General features: G+C 44.4%; 1 protein-coding gene across 4 annotated transcripts in view; it reads left to right on the top strand.

Annotated features, from left to right (window-relative positions):
- The first annotated feature begins 1769 nt into the window (after positions 1–1769).
- MKI67 (marker of proliferation Ki-67) overlaps positions 1770–17965 on the top strand; it is a 433449-nt gene continuing 417253 nt past the window's right edge. For all 4 annotated transcript variants that reach the window (XM_029610010.1, XM_029610009.1, XM_029610011.1 and 1 more), the window contains exons 1-2: positions 1770–1919; positions 3679–3791. In XM_029610010.1, the coding sequence (XP_029465870.1) occupies positions 3700–3791 (92 nt within the window). In that variant the 5' untranslated portion in view covers positions 1770–1919; positions 3679–3699. The remainder of the gene's footprint in view (positions 1920–3678; positions 3792–17965) is intronic.

The following is a 17965-nucleotide window of genomic DNA, read 5'->3' as shown; positions in this document are numbered from 1 at the left end:
AATCAAGACAATCACAAAGTGGTGGTCTTGTACATAGCGACCGCACATCACCACACATCAGGGAGTTCCCTTGATGGTTGGTTGGTAATGAACTAATGCCAGTAATAGCAATAAGTCAACTTGATTAATAGCAGTTAATGGACTTCTCCTCCAAGAACCTATCCAAACCTTTTTAAACCCAGCTACACTGCACTAACCCCATCCTCTGGCAACAAATTCCAGAGCTTAATTGTGCGTTGAGTGAAAAAGAATTTTCTCCGATTAGTCTTAAATGTGCTACTGTACTTGATAACTTCATGGAGTGCCCCCTAGTCCTTCTATTATCTGAAAGTGTAAATAACCAATTCACATCTACTCGTTCAAGACCTCTCAGGATTTTAAAGACCTCTATCATATCCCTCCTCAGCCTTCTCTTCTCCAAGCTGAACAGGCCTTGCTTTCTACGGTGCTTCTTTTTAATAATTAAGCAGTTCGAGTTGTATGGATTTTATTACTAGAATTCTTACAAAATTTGGCTTTGGGCAAGGTTGGTCTCAGGCTGTGCTAGGAGGCAGATATCTTTTTTCATCGGCTGCTTGGGCAGTTGAGCTCGCAGCGTTCTTGGTTTAGTGTAATGCATAAAGTAGTGTGGTTGCCACATTAGTCCACTTCAAGAAATGGAAATATAAATTAACCAAACAATTTAAGGGAGTCCAATAAAATAGTATTGACTTAATTTTTTGTTAACTTTAGTTTAATGCAATAGTGAAGAACAATGAACGCTAGAGATAGCGGCAGACTTCAACTTCGCACGCCATTGTCATTCATTACCTTTCACATGTTAAAATTATAAAATTGGAAAAAGTTATTGGGCTAAACCGTACTTTACCGTTTACTTCTTGTAAATTAAAAGAAGCTTTGTTCAACTGCTTGTTACTGGTTTATAAGGGTGGGGGGAGAAACAGCCCCCCCCTTTTTTTTTGGGGGGGGGGGTGTATTATATGGAAGTAAAGGCTGCTTTACCCTCCTGGAAACCACTTCATAGCCAATCGATAACTGTGAATGCTCCACAAAGTATAAGTTGTTTTTTTTTAACCGAGAAAATACCTGTATTTTATAAACAAACTTATCAAATGACTACACACTTTTTAGCGTTCGAAGTGTTTCTATAATACAATTTTATGCATATACATGTTTACAGAAACATGGACCAAAGCGCATACATATGGGCAGGGATACATTTTAAACAGTAAACAAGAGACGCTTTGTAGGGATGGAACGCATCTAAAGAAAAGCCTCAAGAAAAATAAAAAAAAAAATGTCACCGGAAATTAGTAAAAAATAAACAAAACAACGTTCTTTTCAAACTAAGAATTTTCCCGTACACACAGAATAAAAAGGAAGCTTTTATAAATCCATCCCTACGCGACATTTACTATTGCGTAAAGAGAAGGAAAGCTCACTTAGCGATTTGTAGGGGAAGGAAAGGCTTCACACGTGATATCTTTTCACCAATGGATCCACTTCGCGCGGTATTTCGAACCTTTTTCAAATAATACTTGACCCTGTGTTCTTGCGCTGGCATTAGCCGGTAAAATAATCCGATCAAATCCCCATTGCAGATCCCAAAAAGACCAAAGATGAGTTCATAAGGATTTTAGTTTTGTGTTTACCTGAAAAAGCAAATATTTGTATGCCAGACCGCTATATTTAGACATCTTTTCGAGTTGTTTGGAGAAGCGGAAGGTTATACGAGACGGTAAGAAGTGCCGTCCGTTGGGAGACGCGCGCGCGCGCGCGGTTGGGTTGTCAGAGGCGGAGCGGGAAGGTAATCGGTTTAGGTTAATGGAATCGGATTTTAAATGTTAAAAATCATCCGTTTTGAATGCGCTTACTATTGAATGGATTGGGCCGACATTTAGTGAAAACGCCTGTCACAGGTAAGAAACTGTAAACGTCATTTGATATCATGTATTCTGTGTTTTCTTTGAAAACCGTAGACGGCATCAGGTTCAAAGCGCTGACGTTTCGGAGAGAGGTCGGCAGCCCGCCAATTTGTTTTATATGTTTTCAAATGCTTTTTAGTTATCCGCGCGACAAAGATAGGGGCATAGCATACCATGTTTGTTCTCGAATGTAGTTTTCTTCTGGGATCTTGGGTGACGTGGCTGTTTGTTTTATTTTGTGTTTATGGATTTTTCCTGTTTATGGTGTGTGCAGCAGCTTCGAGCCTTCGATGTGAAAAAACGCCTGGACGGAGCAGAAAAAGTTATATTGTATTACAGAAGTATGTTTAGATACAGGACAGTTCCTATTTATGCGAGTTCAGGGCTCATTTGGTCTCTGGTGTTTTAGGGCCTTGATTCTTGTTGAATGCTAGTTGCCCTATCGCATTTAAAAAAAAAAAGTAGTGGTATGGAAGTTTTGAGATGTTTACTAGGTTACTAATTATGTGTCACTGAAAGTGGTGTTCTGTTGCAGCCACAACATAAACTAGTGTTGGTGAATAGCTTTGGAGCCCATAGTAGGCCTAGAGAATAGAATGCAGTAGAATAAGACCGAAAAGTGAGCTTTTGTGTCTATGCTTTGGGAAATGGTGAGAGGTTCAGAAATAACAGTTTAATCACTACAGGATGTTAGGGAAGACTCTAAGCCCTCCTGCTTTCCAGTTTCAGCGATGGTGATAAAGATATACTCATCAAAATGCGAAGATGTACGATGCGAGAGATCAGGAGCAATATTTTTATTATTTGAACAAAGAAAGATCAGTTCATGTTGACCACTTTTTACTTAAGCATAGTTTGTCTCTTGTAGTGACAGTTACCTGCTGTACAACATGTCTGCAAGCACTCGTTTGCATGTGGGGCTGCATGCATGTTGTATCTTTGTGGTCCTATGAAGCCTACTGTAAGACTGCAAGAAGAGTGCACTTGTTACTGTAAGTTGGCTTTCATAAATGAGAGCTTTGTTAACGGAAACTAGAGTGTTAGAACACTCCTGGAGACAGTGGACAGACTAGAATTTAGGCTGTATGATGTGCATTATTCCTGTGCCCTATCAACACAAAAAATCATGATACAAAAAAGCAAATGTAAATGGGATTTGTATAGCTTAAGTAAAAATCAGTTTAAATGAACAAAAATTGCACTGCTGCTTTGGATAAAAAAAAACCCCAAAACATAGTTTCATGAGGTGCATCACCTATGCTGTTACCTTACTTTCTTCCCCCTTCAGTCTAAACAGTGTTGGCATCTTCACTTTAGTATTTATTTTGGAGTTTTTTCTTTTTTTTCCAAGTTTAATGGGTTCTTTCTTGGCTCAGCATAAACGTTTTTACCTTTTTAGTGGCAATTGCTGTAAACATGGCAGTACCATGCTTGTTAGCATGAGACAAGGGTAACTTCTACCCACTATAAGTACAATATTGACAGACTTAAAGATGGATGGGAGGAAGCATCTCAAAGATGAAACTATACATTTTGATTTTATTTATATATATATATATATATATATATATATATATATATATATATATATATATATATATATATAATTTTTTTTTGTGAGCTTTGTAATAGTTGTCAATTTACTTAAGGGGTGATTTGGGAGGAAATGCTATATGCTTATATGGCAAGCAATGGCTATTATGAAATTCTATATATATTGAAACATTTTAATATCTTTAAAACATTTTCCTAGGTAAGAGTTGCAATTCAGAAGATGCCGCGTTTTGGAGAAATTGTTGTTATTAAAAGAAATGGGAGTGATGGAACCCACTTCCCACTGACTACGACTACATGTTTATTTGGAAGGTACGTTTTTGCATTAGGAATAAGATTCATTTAAGGACCATATTTTTGGAAAATTGACTAGGTTGTTCCATGGGTCATGGACTGTACCAGAGTTTGACTTAAAGCAGTGGGAGCAGCTCTTTAAGAGGTTCCTATTCTCAAATGATGTCTGGGTACCTTGAATAACTATGATGTAATCCAGGGATTCATACTGAGGCACAGATACCTGAATCAATTATTTTGGACTCCAACTTCTTGTTTGGATTCTAGGAGTACTGTTCCAGGTATCCATATATTATTTATTTATTTATTTTGTTTTATATACCGGCAACCGTTTGCACATCGTGCCGGTTTACAGATAACTTACAACCAAGAATATATAGGCAAAGCCTTTACAAGGAACAGTTTGTAACATAAATGTAGTAACATGGCAATTAACTAGATAAATAAGTAGGGGTATTTATTCTGGGTAATCGGACTTCCATGCTGAATGGGCAAATATTGTACTAGAAGTAAAAACAAAACAAAACACCTGAAACATCCTGAATATTTGTACTAGGGTCATTTGGACTTTTGACTCAGTTATGGTGTGGTGTTTTTAGGTGTGTCACAAGAGAAATCACTTAACTTTTTGTTTTTTCTAATTAATAAAAGATACAGGTTTTCTGAAAATTGTTCTTTTTTGGCAGTATAGTTTGATGTTTATACTAATTCTTTCCATCCTTTTTCTATACCCTAAACCACTTGGATTTTTATGTTTAGGGAATGAGTTTGGTAGTGTTAGATTTTTTTTTCTTATTGTGTTGAGATTCTAGTTTGTGTACTGTCTGCTGCACAGTTCCTAATTAGTTGAAGTGTCAGCATCTTATAGTTAAAAGTATTTTTGTTTTCAGTACAAAGTTTTTCTATCCTGTTTAAGTGTTAACCATTCTACTATTGTTGCTACATAAAGAAGTCAAGTTTCCTGCCCTCCTGAACCAAGTACTTTGATAGTTGTTTTCTATAGTATTCAGAACTACACAGTTTTTTTTATAAGAGAAGATTGTAGCAATCATTAGATTTTTAATCCACTTTGCATTTTCCTTTCCATGGTCTGTTTGATAATCTCTGTCAATTTTTTTTCCATGTATTTTCTTTTCTTTAGCAAAAAAGATGTGCTGCTCAAAACTAATGGGGGACCAAACTTGACTTTACTCTACTCTAACGTGTGAACAGCACCTTTAGATTATATTTGAATAAAAATGTCTTGGAGAAATTTTTTACTGTGAACTTTATTTGGACACGTATAATATTTGGAAATGCACATTTTTTTTTTTTTTTTGCTGCTATTTGCCAGTGTATTTTCATTCACTCTTTTGATGTTTTTATTTTATTTAAACATTTATCTGTTCTTGTTTTCTGATCTTCCTTCTTTCCCAAACCAACCCTTCATTTTTCTCTCCTCTAAAACACCTCTTTCCTCCACATTCAGGCAGGCCAGTCCACATCGGTGGGTTTATGCACTCCTACCAGCTGATGGAGACAGAAAACTGACACACTTTATGTCACTGACATATAGCCCTGCCCTGACATCAGTTTGCCAGTATTCTGTCTCCAGCACATCGTGTTTTAAAAAATAAAAGAGAGAGAGAGAACAAAGATGTTGAGCTCCCGAGGTGACACTCGATTGGTCCTTCCCTGAGTTGAGCAGTTTTAAGTCTTCATGCCTGGCTAGTTTTAGGCTTAAGGATGAGGGAGTGCTCGGCGGTGAAAGCTTGAGTCGTCCGTCCATCCCCCCCATAGGTAGTGAACTGATCGTACTCTCAGCCAGGGAAGAGCTGAGCTCAGGTTAAAAAAAAAAAAAAAAAGGGAAGTGTTGGGACCCCTCTTTTTCTTTACTGCGTCATATCTTTCCCTTGGTGATTACTACCCTTCTGCCATTTCTCACCTCTGGGGAGGCGGCATGGGTTAGCAGGTTAAAGCAGCTTTCGCTAGGCCCCACATCACAGGCTCAGTCAGTTAGCTGCGTAGTAGGTCGTGGCGGGCGTGGGTTTTTTGTTTTTTTTCCCATGCATGCGTACAGGCAGTACAGTGGTGGCTTTAACATAAGTGTGCATGTGCGAGTATGCTTGCTAGTCCGCGGTCTAGGTTTAGGTACGTATTTGCATGGGTATGCCTGTGTGCGAGTTAATGTGAATGCAGGGGACTGCGTGGAAAGTGTGTGATCTTTTTGGTGTTGTAAAGTGGGCGGAGATTTAAAAAAAAAAAAAAAAAAAAAAAGGCTAACAGGCTGATGTAATATGGATGTGCTAAAAATGGGCGTTCATTTTCCTAATGCATGCCCATCCACCTCTCTTGGGCATGTGATGCGATATGCAGATGAACAGCTGCGTTAAAAAGGACATGTCCCTAGTGCGTCCTTGGTATCGGGTGCCCGGGAGAAGTGGCTGTGCGTACAGGCACAGGTTAGGAAAACGGACGCTCCAATTAACAAGTGTTCTTTTTCTGAACTGCACACAGCCATGGGTCAGGAACACAGATGCTGGTAAATGAGCGTCCTTTTTCCTACCTGATTGCTGTCAAGACTTTTTTTTCCCCCCCATGTTGCTGCTTTCTGTGGTTCCTCTTACTTGGTATTGCAATGATATTAAGCCAAAGGAACCACAGAAAAGCAGTATTTTCTGTTTTCTGTTGATTGCTTGGGATGCTTCAAGACTTAATGCCAGCTCCGGGGCGGGTGTTAATTTGTGAGGGTTAAAACGTGCGGTTGGGTGCACAGTGATTTTTTTTTCTTTTCTTTTTAAATTGGGGGTATTAGCTGATACCCTTTTCAACATGGTATTTACATATGATGAGCGCTGTTAGCTACGTGCGGGTTTGGACACGTGTTTTGGTAGTGTTAATCACATTTTCCTTAGCGTTTGGGCAGGTCAATCCTAGTGAGTGTGTTATGCACTTCTGCCAGCAGATGAAGATGGAGCAAAAGTCCATATGGTCCCACCCTGACAATAGCCTGTCAGTATTCTCAGTCTCCCGCAGATGGAAGACATGCATTTCACTTCGGGGGATTGCCTGTGAGTAAAAAAGAAACAAGGAAGGAATCGAAAGGAGAGAAAGGAAAGATAAAAGATTTATATATCACCGCTTGCCTCCTGAGGTGATAGCATGCGGTCCCTCCCTCAGTGCCCTCATTCTGATAGCGTTGATTGGTGTACACCAAACATTTCAATAGCGATTGTAAGCCGAGAGAGGCTTGGCGGTGAAGACTTTAGCCCTTTCCCTCCATAGCCAGGACCTGTTCCTTCTCTCAGTTAGGGAGGGATGACCTCAGGTAAAAGTTTTTTACTTTATTACTCCCCCCCCCCCCCCAAAAAAAAAAAAAAAACCCATTGAGAGGAAAGCAAGAGAAATGGGTCTGTTACCTCAGCATTTGGCTGTCCCATTCACGTTTCTGGGGAGTTTGGTGAGGGGAGGAGGTAGTGCAGGCACAGCGGGTTGAGCAGCTGTTTGGCTAGGCCCCGCTTCCAGGCTTTTCTGCTCCTGGCAAGTGGTAGGCTGTGAGGTGATTTTGCACCTTTTTCGCCACAGTCCATCAGCATGCACCTGTGTACTCACTTGTGTGCTGAACTACATCTCTTTTTTTTTTTGGATGAAACGTTTACATAGCGCTGCTTGCCTCCTGAGGTGATACTGTATGGTCCCTCCCTCAGTAGAGTGTCTGTCTGATAACCTTGAGTGGCATGGACCTAAAATTTGACAAGCAGTTGCAGGCCGAGAGAGGCTTGGCAGTGAAGGCTTTAACCCTCTCCCCCCATAGCCAGGACCCTTCCTGCTCACAGCCAGGGAGGGCTAAGCTCAAACGTTTTTCTTAAAAAAAAAAAAAAGAGGAGAAACGGTGCAGAGAAGAATGTAAGCAGGAGAAAGGGATCTTACTTCAGCGTTCGGCTGTCCTACTCTTGTCTCTGGGGAGTTAGATGAAGAGGCATGGCAGGTTGAGGAGCCATTTGACTAGCCTCCGTTTTGCAGGTGTCTCCTTTTTTGGGTGCATGGTAGACCACGAGATGTTTCACATGTCTTGTGCTGTGGGCTGTTGGTGCACACCTATGTGTCTATTTTGTGCATCTTGCTTATGCTGGGCTTTCAGATTGAGCACCTGGTTGGACATGTGATCTAGGCACGCATACTTGCATGCCCATTTTTGTGCACGGTTTTTGTGCATCCATTTTGGACTTAGGTTTATGCGCACATGTTCTATGTGCAAGCTTTTACCGTTCTGCATACTTACAGCTACGTCACCCGCAGTGAAGAAGTCTAAGCGCTTATCTATTTGTGCTGCAAGCCAAATCAGGGTGATTCAGCTGGAGCTTTCTTTAAGCCTGTGTCAGTGCTGCTTGGGGAGATCTACCCCTTCTGATTTTTCCAGAGATGGTCCATCTCCTCGGTTTGAGGGGAGTGGGCTGAGGGGAGACACAATGTGAGGGTGTCCCCTCCCTTAATTGATCCAGGGGCCGAGTCATCACGAGACGCTGGCTCTCAGGACATCAGGTTTGGGCCATTGGGGCCTGGAATGGACCTGTCCTCTTCTTCCAGGGATTAGAAGCTTCTACAGGGCCGGTCTCCCAGTGCTCCTTCACCTGTCTCTGCGGTCTGACTAAGCTTGATTGCAGGTGGATCAGGATGATACCAGTATTGGTGGGGAACGTTCCTCTGGATTTGGAGCCATATCTAACTCTTCTCTATTTCTTTCATAGAGATGAGTTGCTGGGTTTGATCTCTCCAGGTCTTGAAGAACCTTGGAGTGACTGGGCCTGATTCCTTGAGGATGCAGAAGAAGGTTTCTATTTTGGTCATCCTACACTAGCTTCTTGTTTCCTTCCCCCTCCTGGATGCAATCTGGGAGTTGATGGATCTGGAATGGGGTGCGCCAGAAGCGTCTTTTAAAGGACTCGGCGGGTTTATACCCCTTGGATCCGCAGGCCAGAGAGGAGTTGAGTTTCCCTAGAGTAGATATCTTGGTGTGTTCTGTCACAAAACATACCACCATTCTGGTAGAGGGAGTTGCCGCACTGAAGGTTGCTCAGTATAGGAGATTGAGGCTGTCTTAAAGTAAAGCCTTTGAGTCATTTTTGGCCTTATAGGGGAAGTTCTTCCCAGAGGTCTTGTTTCTTCCGAAGGTTTCAGCCCTTTTGCCCCCAAGCACCCCAAAAGGATGCAGACTCCGGTAGTGGAGCCCCTCTGTCTTCCCAGTGAAGGTCTGTAGGCTCACCTGTTCGTTCAGGAAGATAGGTGGCATCTATCCCATTTTTATCACAGGTGGGTATGCTCTAGAATTTCTTTGCATTCCTCTGGGATGCCTTCATGGACTCTCCGTGTAACTCCTCTTGGAAATGGTTAGAAGTGGAAGCGAATTTACAACGGCTGTTAAACCTGAAAGCCTGTGATTCGGAACGGGAATCACTGCCGCTGTTCCATTTATTTTGTTATGCCCAAGAAGGGTCGTTTTTGCCCATACTGGATCTCAAGGGTACCAATTGACCTTTACGAGTCACGCATTCCAAGGTAGAAATGGTGTGCTCTGTCATGGCAGTTCATGCAGGGGAGTACCTTACGTCTCTATATCTGATGGAGGTGTATCTGCATATTCCCATCCACCAGGAACATCAGCGCTTACTTTAATTTACTAACCTGCATCGTTACCAATTTTAGGCCTTGCCTTTCGGGCTAGCTGTGGCAACCAGAACCTTTTTTCCTAGGTCATGGTAGTAGCGACGGCTCTCCGTAAGGAGGGCATTCTAATTAACCTCTATCTGGATAACTGGTTGTTTTGAGCCAAGACCGTGGAAGTGTCTTTGTGCTTCCCGCAGGATGGGTTCCTTGCTACAGGAGCTAGACTCTGTGGTGAATCTGGTCCAAGAGCATTTTGCAGCCGTCTCAGATCCTGGAGTATTTTGAGGTTCGATTCGATACGAGGCAGGGTAGAGTATTTCTGCTGGAGTCTCGGATCCACACGTTGATGCTGCAGGTTCAATTACTGCGGAACTCTGTTCTACCGTGGGGTCTTATCTGCAGGCCCTGGGATTGATGGCTGCCGCATTAGAGGTGGCTCCCTGGGCAAAGGGTATATATGCGCCCTGGGGGGGGGGGGGGGGCTGCTCACTGTCAGGAGTTCATGGTGCAAGGACACTGGAATGTGGCAGAGCAGCAGTGGAACATCATCAAACTGGAGGCATGAGCAGTTTGGTTGGCATGCCTGCGGTTTGCTGAGTGGCTAGAGCAGCATCGCCTAAGCATATCCGCCTTTCACAGTGCTGGAAAGGACAATGTCAGAGCTGATTTCTTCTGATATACACAATATGTGAGGATTAATTATATTTTAACATTTCATCCGTTTGTTTTTCACCTTAAGAAATTGGTATCAGACTGCGTGCTCAATCGCTTAGGCTCTTGCCCTATACAGGGCTACAACCTCTTTCATGATGGCAATGGCACTAGAATAGTGAGTACATTAGTGAAATTGGTAAATTTCACTAATGTGTTATGTATTATATGTATATCGAGAATGTCGGTATATAAAAATCGGTATATCGAGAATGTCGGTATATAAAAGTGATATGTATATCGAGAATGTCGGTATATAAAAACCCTAAATAAATAAATAAATAAATGAAGTTACTATTCTAGTGCCATTGCCATCATGAAAGAGGTTGTAGCCCTGTATAGGGCAAGAGCCTAAGCGATTGAGCACGCAGTCTGATACCAATTTCTTAAGGTGAAAAACAAACGGATGAAATGTTAAAATATAATTAATCCTCACATATTGTGTATGTTTGATTGTATCGAGTGAGGACAGTAGCCCTTCAATTTTGTCATTAGAGCTGATTTCTTCACAGAAGAAACTTAGACCCAGGAGAATGGGAGCTGAAGGATGAGGCTTTTCAGCTCCTGGTGAGCCGCAGGTGCCTACCATATCTAGTCCTGTTGGTGACCTTCAACAATGTAATGGTTCCACACATTTTCAGTAGCAGGCAGGACCCAGAAGCGATCGGCATTGACGCTCTTGTTCAGGAGTGGCCACTTGGCATCTGTCTGTATGCGCTTTGCCCTGGCCTCTGATAGGCAGGTTGATCCAGAAGATTGCAAGACAAGCCAACTCTGTCCTTTTATTGGCTCCGGATTGGTCTTGATCTCCAGAGCCTTCTTGTACGCGGTCCCCTCAGGCTACCTTCTCGGTTGGATCTGTTACATCAGGGCCTATTCGGCAGAAGGATCCGGGTTGATTCTATTTTGTGGTCTGGCCATTGAAAAGGCTCAGTGGTTGAAATAGTTTTTCTCCTGTGGTAATTGCCACTCTTCTTAGGGCCTGGAAATTTTTTATGTCTGTAGCAAAGTGGTGCATAAACGGGGAGAGGGGGGGGGGGTCATGAACGAGTTTCCAGGGGGCTACCAGTAACAGTGAGCCAGGATGTGGCTAACCTCTGGGGAAGGTGCATGTGGCTGCTGGTGGACACAATCCCACCTGGGAACTCTTGATTTCCAGTCACCCTGAGATTGTTGAGGATTAGAGGGGCTGAGGGGACACACACACTTTACACTCTCTCTCCCACACACACTCACATGTTTGTTCTCTCTCACACATACACTGTCACATACACACATACATACAGGCTCTTATATTCACCCACACTCTCATACACAGACTCTGACCACCTCCCCCCCCCCCCCCCCCCCAAAAAAAAAAAAACAAAAACATACAAAAGCTTGGTGACCTTAGCAAGGAGGAGGGGCCCATATGACCATGGAGAGATGATACTCGGGATTCCTGTTCCGAAGGCTCTGGTGATCTCTTCTTGGAGCCTTCGCCACGGGATGAAAGGCATAGGTCTTCTACAGAAACTCCTTTGCGGGTTTTGTCGGGCCATGGCTGAAGCCATTCCCTTCCAACTCCTCACAGAAGAAGACGCTCAATATAAGATGCTGGAAGTTCTCCAGTTTGTCTATTTTCCCCAGAGGAGATAGTGGCTGTTCCTGTCCACCAGATCTTTAAGGAACCTCTCCTTAGGATATGGGAACATTTGGTATCGGTTCCTCCGGTAAATAGGAAGGCAGACGCCATCTATTTGGTACAGTAGGCTTTGGGTTGTAAGGCCAAGCGTTCCTGCACCCATGCCTCAGTCCCTTTGGGCTGAGATCACAGGGAGCTTGATGCCATCAGTAGGAAGGTGTTTCAGGGCGCTATGCTCATCGCCAGTATCACCTCCTACCAATTTTATATAACCCAATACAACCGGAACCTGTGCGAACAGGTCCAGGAACTCGCAGAATGCCTGCTACAGCAGCAGGAGGCATTCTCTACGGTTGTACAACAGGATCTGGAGACAGGAAAACATGAGGTGAGGTCCACCCTCGATGTTCTTGAGACAGCAGCCAGAGTGGTTGCTGTGGGCATCGGCGTCCATAGGATGGCTTAGCTCCGCGCCTTGGACCTTCGACCAAAAGTCCAGGAGAAGCTGGCTGACCTGCCCTATACAGGAGAGAATCTCTTTGAGGATAAGGTCAGGGATGCGGTAGCCCAATTGAAGGTTCACTATGAAGACCCTTCAACAGCTGTCAGCTAGCGCATCTGATCCGCCATACTCTGTCAAGAAGTCCTGTTGACCAAGTTTGAGGCAATCCTTTTATCGGCAGCGGGAGTATTATCCTCCTGGGCTCGCACATCCTGTGTTGATTCCAGGGGTTGCTCTCATCGGCGGACCCCCAGACAGCCTCCCAGCAGATCCCTACTACAGGGTTTTGACTGGAGGCGAGGGAGCATGAGTCAGCATGCCATTCCCCCAGCACACGATCTCAGACGGGGCAGATTTCTTTGCTTCGCCCACCGCTGGCCACTCATCACATTGGACCGGTGGGTACTCGCTATGATCCGCCAGGAGTATCAACTGAATTTCAGCGAAGTCCCCGCGAACTTTCCTGTATGTCCATCATGGGATTCATCCGCTCCACAGGAAATACTTTTAACAGAGCTCTCTGTTCTTCTAACAGCAGGAACGGTAGAACCTGTTTCCAGACGTCAGCAAGGCTGGGGGTTCTATTCGTGGTATTTCCTGATACCAAAGAGAACTGGTGGCCTACGTCCCATTCTCGATCTCAGGGCCTTGAACAAATTCCTTCAAAGGGAAAAGTTCAACATGGTCTTTCTGGGCACTCTGATCCCATTCCTCAAGAGAGGAGATTGGCTCTGCTCCCTCGATCTCAAGGATGCCCTCGCCCACATCGCGATCTTCCCAAACCACAGGAAGTATCTTTGCTTTGGGGTTGGGCAGGCTCACTATCAGTATCCGGGAACTGCCGATTTGGCTTGGCCTCAGCCCCTTGAGTCTTTACCAAGTGCCTGGCAGCGCACCTCAGGAGTCAGGAGGTTACACGTGTTCCCCTACCTGGACGGCTGGTTGGTCAAAAGCACCTCTCAGGAGGGACTGCTGGACACTTTGACCCTGACCATGCAGGTGCTGCAATCTCTGGGGTTTGTCATTAACTACCCAAAATCCCACCTCTGCCCATCCCCCCCATCTGGACCTCATAGGAGCCAGATTGGACACAACTTAGGCAAAGGCGTTTTTGCCACACGATTGGACCCTCGCCCTGTCTTCGCTGGTGACCTTAGTGCGCAGCAGTAGGCACGTCCCTGTTCGTCTGCTTCTTTGTTTACTGGGCCACATGACGGCCTCCGTCCATGTCACCCCACCTTTGCATGTGCAGGTCGCAGTGGACATTGCTGTTGAAATGGCAACAGGCATCCCAGGACCTCTAGGCCCGTATCTCTATCCCTTTGCCTCTGAGGGTCTCCCTGTCCTGGTGGGTGAATCTCTCCATTCTGGAGCAGGGGATTCCATTTCAAGCTGCCCCACCTCAGGTAGTACTTATACCCAATGCCTCCCCCCACAGTTCGGGGGTCCATCTGGACATCCTCCACATGCAGGGTCAGTGGACAGCTCAGGAAGCTCTGTGCCAGATAGACGTTCTGGATCTTCGGGCAATTCGTTATGCTCTTTGAACGTTTTGAGATTGCCTGTCCGAATCAGGACTGCCTTGTGGGACAAGCGATCTGGTAGCAATGTGGTAATCAACAAACAAGGAGGCACAGGGTCGTTCCTCCTCTGTCAAGAGGCAGTGCAGATCTGCTCTTGGGACACTGAACTTACTGGCTGATCGCCTGAGTCGTTCTTTTCAGCTGCACAAGTGGTTACTGAATCCGGCAGTGGCAGCCCTGATTTTCCACCTGTGTGGAACCCCGGATGTGGATCTCTTTGCCTCCCCCATGCAATTGCAAGGTGAGCAGTTTTTTGCGCCCTATTCAGGACGGATGAACGTTCAGCCTCCGACGTATTTGCCCTTCATTGGGGCACAGATCTCTTGTACGTATATCCTTCTCTTCTGCTAATCATGAGGACTCTCTTGAAGCTCCAGCAGGACCGGGGGACCATGATTTTCGTGGCTCCGTACTGGCTCAGACAAGTCTGGTTCCCTCTCCTTTGAGACCTGTCGATCAGAGATCCCATCAGTCTGGGGATTGCGCTCGACCTGATAACGCAGGATCAGGGTGCACTGGACCATCCAAACCTCCGGGCATTAACCTTGACGGCCTGGATGTTGAGCTCTTAGTCCTTCAGTCCCTGGACCTGTCTGACGACAGGTCTCAGGTACTGGTAGCTTCCAGGAAGCTTTCCATCAGGAAGTTTACCAGTTGAAGTGGAGGAGGCTCTCCATCTAGTGCGAGGGGATTGTTTGAATCCATTCGCTTGCCCCAGTCCGAGGTTCTTGGACTACTTGTGGCACCTCTCTGAGGCTGGACTTAAATCCACCTCAGTCAGGGTCCATTTGAGCATGGTCAGTGCTTACTATCAAGGGGTCACTGGCACGCCCATCTCTGTTTAGCCCATAGTAGGTCGCTTTATGCAGGGTCTACTTCAACTGAAGTTCCCCCTTTGGATTCCTGTTGTGTCCTGTGACCTGAACATTGTGTTAGCATGGCTCATGTGCCCTCCTTTTGAGCCTTTGTGCTCCTGCAAGCAGAAGTTCCTCATCTGGAAGGTTCTATTCCTGGTGGTGATCACTTCAGCTCGTAGGGTTAGTGAGCTTCAGGCCTTGGTTACGTACCTGCCCTACACGAAATTATTTCATGATCATGTGGTCCTGCGTACGCTTCCCAAGTTCCTTCCTAAGGAAGTGACTGAGTTTCACATCAATCAGTCCATTGTATTGCCCACCTTTTTTCTGAGGCCCCATTCACACCAGGGGGAACGGGCTCTATATACATTGGTTTGCAAGAGGGCCCTAGCTTTCTATTTAGAACGTACAGTAGGCCACAGACAATCCACTCAGCTTATCTCTTTTGATAAAAATAGATTGGGAGTTCCAGTGGGAAAACAGACTTTATCAAATTGGCTAGCAGAATCCATCTCTTTCTGCTTCACACAATTGGGCCTTGAGCTGGGAGGCCGAGTCAAAGCTCGCTCTGTGAGGGCTATGGCGGCATTGGTAGCCCACTTAAGGGTGGTTCCCATCTCCAAAATCTGCAGGGCGGCGACGTGGAGTTCCCTACACACGTATACTGCCCACTACTACCTGGACAAAGATGGTTGACATGACAATAGCTTCGGCCAATCCGTCCTTTGAAACCTCTTCCAGGCTGAAACCCAACTCTCCCTACCTAAGACCCATTGGTGGGGATCAGGCTATATGTCCCTGGCTAGCCAACAGAACTGCAGTTATTGTGCCCGTTGGCACCTGGTTCGGTGCTTGTTGGGCATGGTTGTTGCCGGGAGAAGCCTGTAGCTTGGTATTCACCCATCTGTGAGGACTACCATCCTGCTTGCCCTAGGAGAAAGCGTAGTTGCTTACCTGTAACAGGTGTCCTCATAGGACAGCAGGATGTCAGTCCTCAGGAAACTTGCCCACTACCCAGCGGAATTAGATTCTCATGGGTTTTGTTTTTATTTTTTTGCTCGTGAATTCTGTTACGAGACTGAAGGAAGACCCCGTGTGGATGCATGGATAGTAGTATGCCGAGCATGCTCAGTGTGTCAGTCAGTTCTAGAAACTTTCACACAAGTTTTCCGTGCTGGGCACCATTTGATATTGTCACCCCTCTGTGATGACAAACATCCTGCTGTCTTAGGAGATCACCTGTTACAGGTAAGCAACTGCGCTTTTTGACTCATGCTTCCTTTTGACTTGGTGTGTACTTCCACATGCAGTATGGCCTCAGTTATGGCAGCTAGGAGATTTCTCTAGGTTTGAAACTGAACAGGAGACTCCATTTCGAAAACAAATTTGACAAAACCTTTTTGATAGGAGTCTATTATTTGGTGAAGACCGTGAGAAGATAGCTAAAATTTAAGGAGATTCCAATATACCTAGACTTCTGGAAGATACTCTAAAGTTAATTTAGTTTACTTTGTGTTTCCCAAGAAAGATGGATCATTTCATTTTCTGGATGTGAAACAGATGAAATTTTTGAGGGTATACATTTCCAAATGGGTAAACTTGAAGTCTATCATAGAGGGCTGTGAAACAAGGGGAATTCTTTGGATCTTATGGAGGCTTATCCACATCCCAGTAAAGAAATGCCATTGGAAATTTCTTTGCTTTGTTAGGTCATTTTCATTTTCCAGCTCTTCTTTTTTGGGTTGGCCACAACCCCAAGGACCTTTTCAGCACTGTGCCAAGAAGGAATAATGGTTCACCCTTATCTAGACAATTGGTTAATTTGAGTGAAGATAGATCGAGAGAGTGTTAGCAGCAAGGATGCTGATCCAATTGTTGCAGAAACTCGGGTGGGTAGTGAACTTTGAAAGCAGTTTATTATTTTCTTAGTCCCTGGAATATCTAGGGGCTCTGTTTGACATGAAATTGAGTTGTATTCGTTTGTTGGAGCAAAGAATTCAGAAATTGCAGCAGCATATTCTTTCCTTACTACGCTTTTTGAATGTCAGTATGGAGTTATCTTCAACTTTTAGTTTCCATGGCAGTGGCTTTGGATCTGATCCCACTGGCGAGAGCACACATGAGACCTTTTCAGAAAGCATTGTTGTCCAGGTAGGATCTTCAGTTTCAGGAGTAATCGCTAAGACTCCCTGTTCCACAGCAGGTGAAAGTGAGTTTGCAGTGGTGGTTGAACACCAGGAATATATAGAGAGGAGGTGTGGGTCACTAACAACAAATGACAAGCACATTATCTTGGTAAGGTTGCTCAGGGAGTATGATTGGAAGGAGGAGGCCAAGTGGTCTATCAATCATCTGGAAACCAGGGCAATTTGATAGTTGTTCTGCACTTTGCTTCCTTTTTCAGAGATTAGGCAGTCAGGTTCTTATCAGACAATGCAATTGCAGTTTTGTTTGTGAATCAAGGGGCATCAAAAGTCCTCAGGTACCGGAAGAAATGGAGCTATTAATACATTGGACGTGCAAGTATGTAAGTCATTAAAGCATTGCGCATAACCAGGGTAAAATATGTTTAGGTGGAGTTTCTCAGTTGCAATTTCTTAGAACCCACAGAATAGGCACTGTCCCAAGAAACATTCAATCAGTTTGTGCAAAGGTTAGGGGAATTTCTGATGAACTTAATGGCGACCAACAAAAATGTGAAAGTGCAAACGTTTTTCAGTCATGAAGGATCATGGGTTCATCCAGACTGAGGTAGGTCTTATACTTGTTTCCTCCATGGCTCCTGGTAGGCAGAGTGTTTTAGGTCATTAAGGGCTTGTGGTTTTGGTGTTTCCAGGCTGGCCGAGGTGTCCCTGTTATGTAGACCTCATCAGGTTATCAAATGGAGAAGTATTATGACTGCCTTAATACAAGGACCTATTATCCCAAGGCCAGTTTCTTCATGAGGTTCTGGATCCATTTTTTCTTGGCTCTGGCCCTTGAGAGGCCTCATTTTTGACCAGAAAGAATTTTTCTTGGAAAGTGGTGAATATTCTTTAGTGGTAGAAAGACTTCTACTTTCTTGGCATATGTGAAAATTTGGTGGATTTTTGAGTAATGGTATGCAAATTAATAGTACCTAGGGGTGCCTCAGGAAGCCCTTTATTAAGAGATTAGCTCTTAATTCTCTGAATACAAGTGGCAGCTATTGCTTGCTGTAGGGTTTGAATATTAAGGAGGCCTTTATCTCAACCAGATGTTTATTTCTTTAGAGAAGTCAAACACAGCCTCTG

The sequence above is a fragment of the Rhinatrema bivittatum genome, chromosome 7, assembly GCF_901001135.1.
Source record: "Rhinatrema bivittatum chromosome 7, aRhiBiv1.1, whole genome shotgun sequence".
Classification (NCBI taxonomy): domain Eukaryota; kingdom Metazoa; phylum Chordata; class Amphibia; order Gymnophiona; family Rhinatrematidae; genus Rhinatrema; species Rhinatrema bivittatum.
This window is presented reverse-complemented; position numbering and strand designations above follow the sequence as displayed.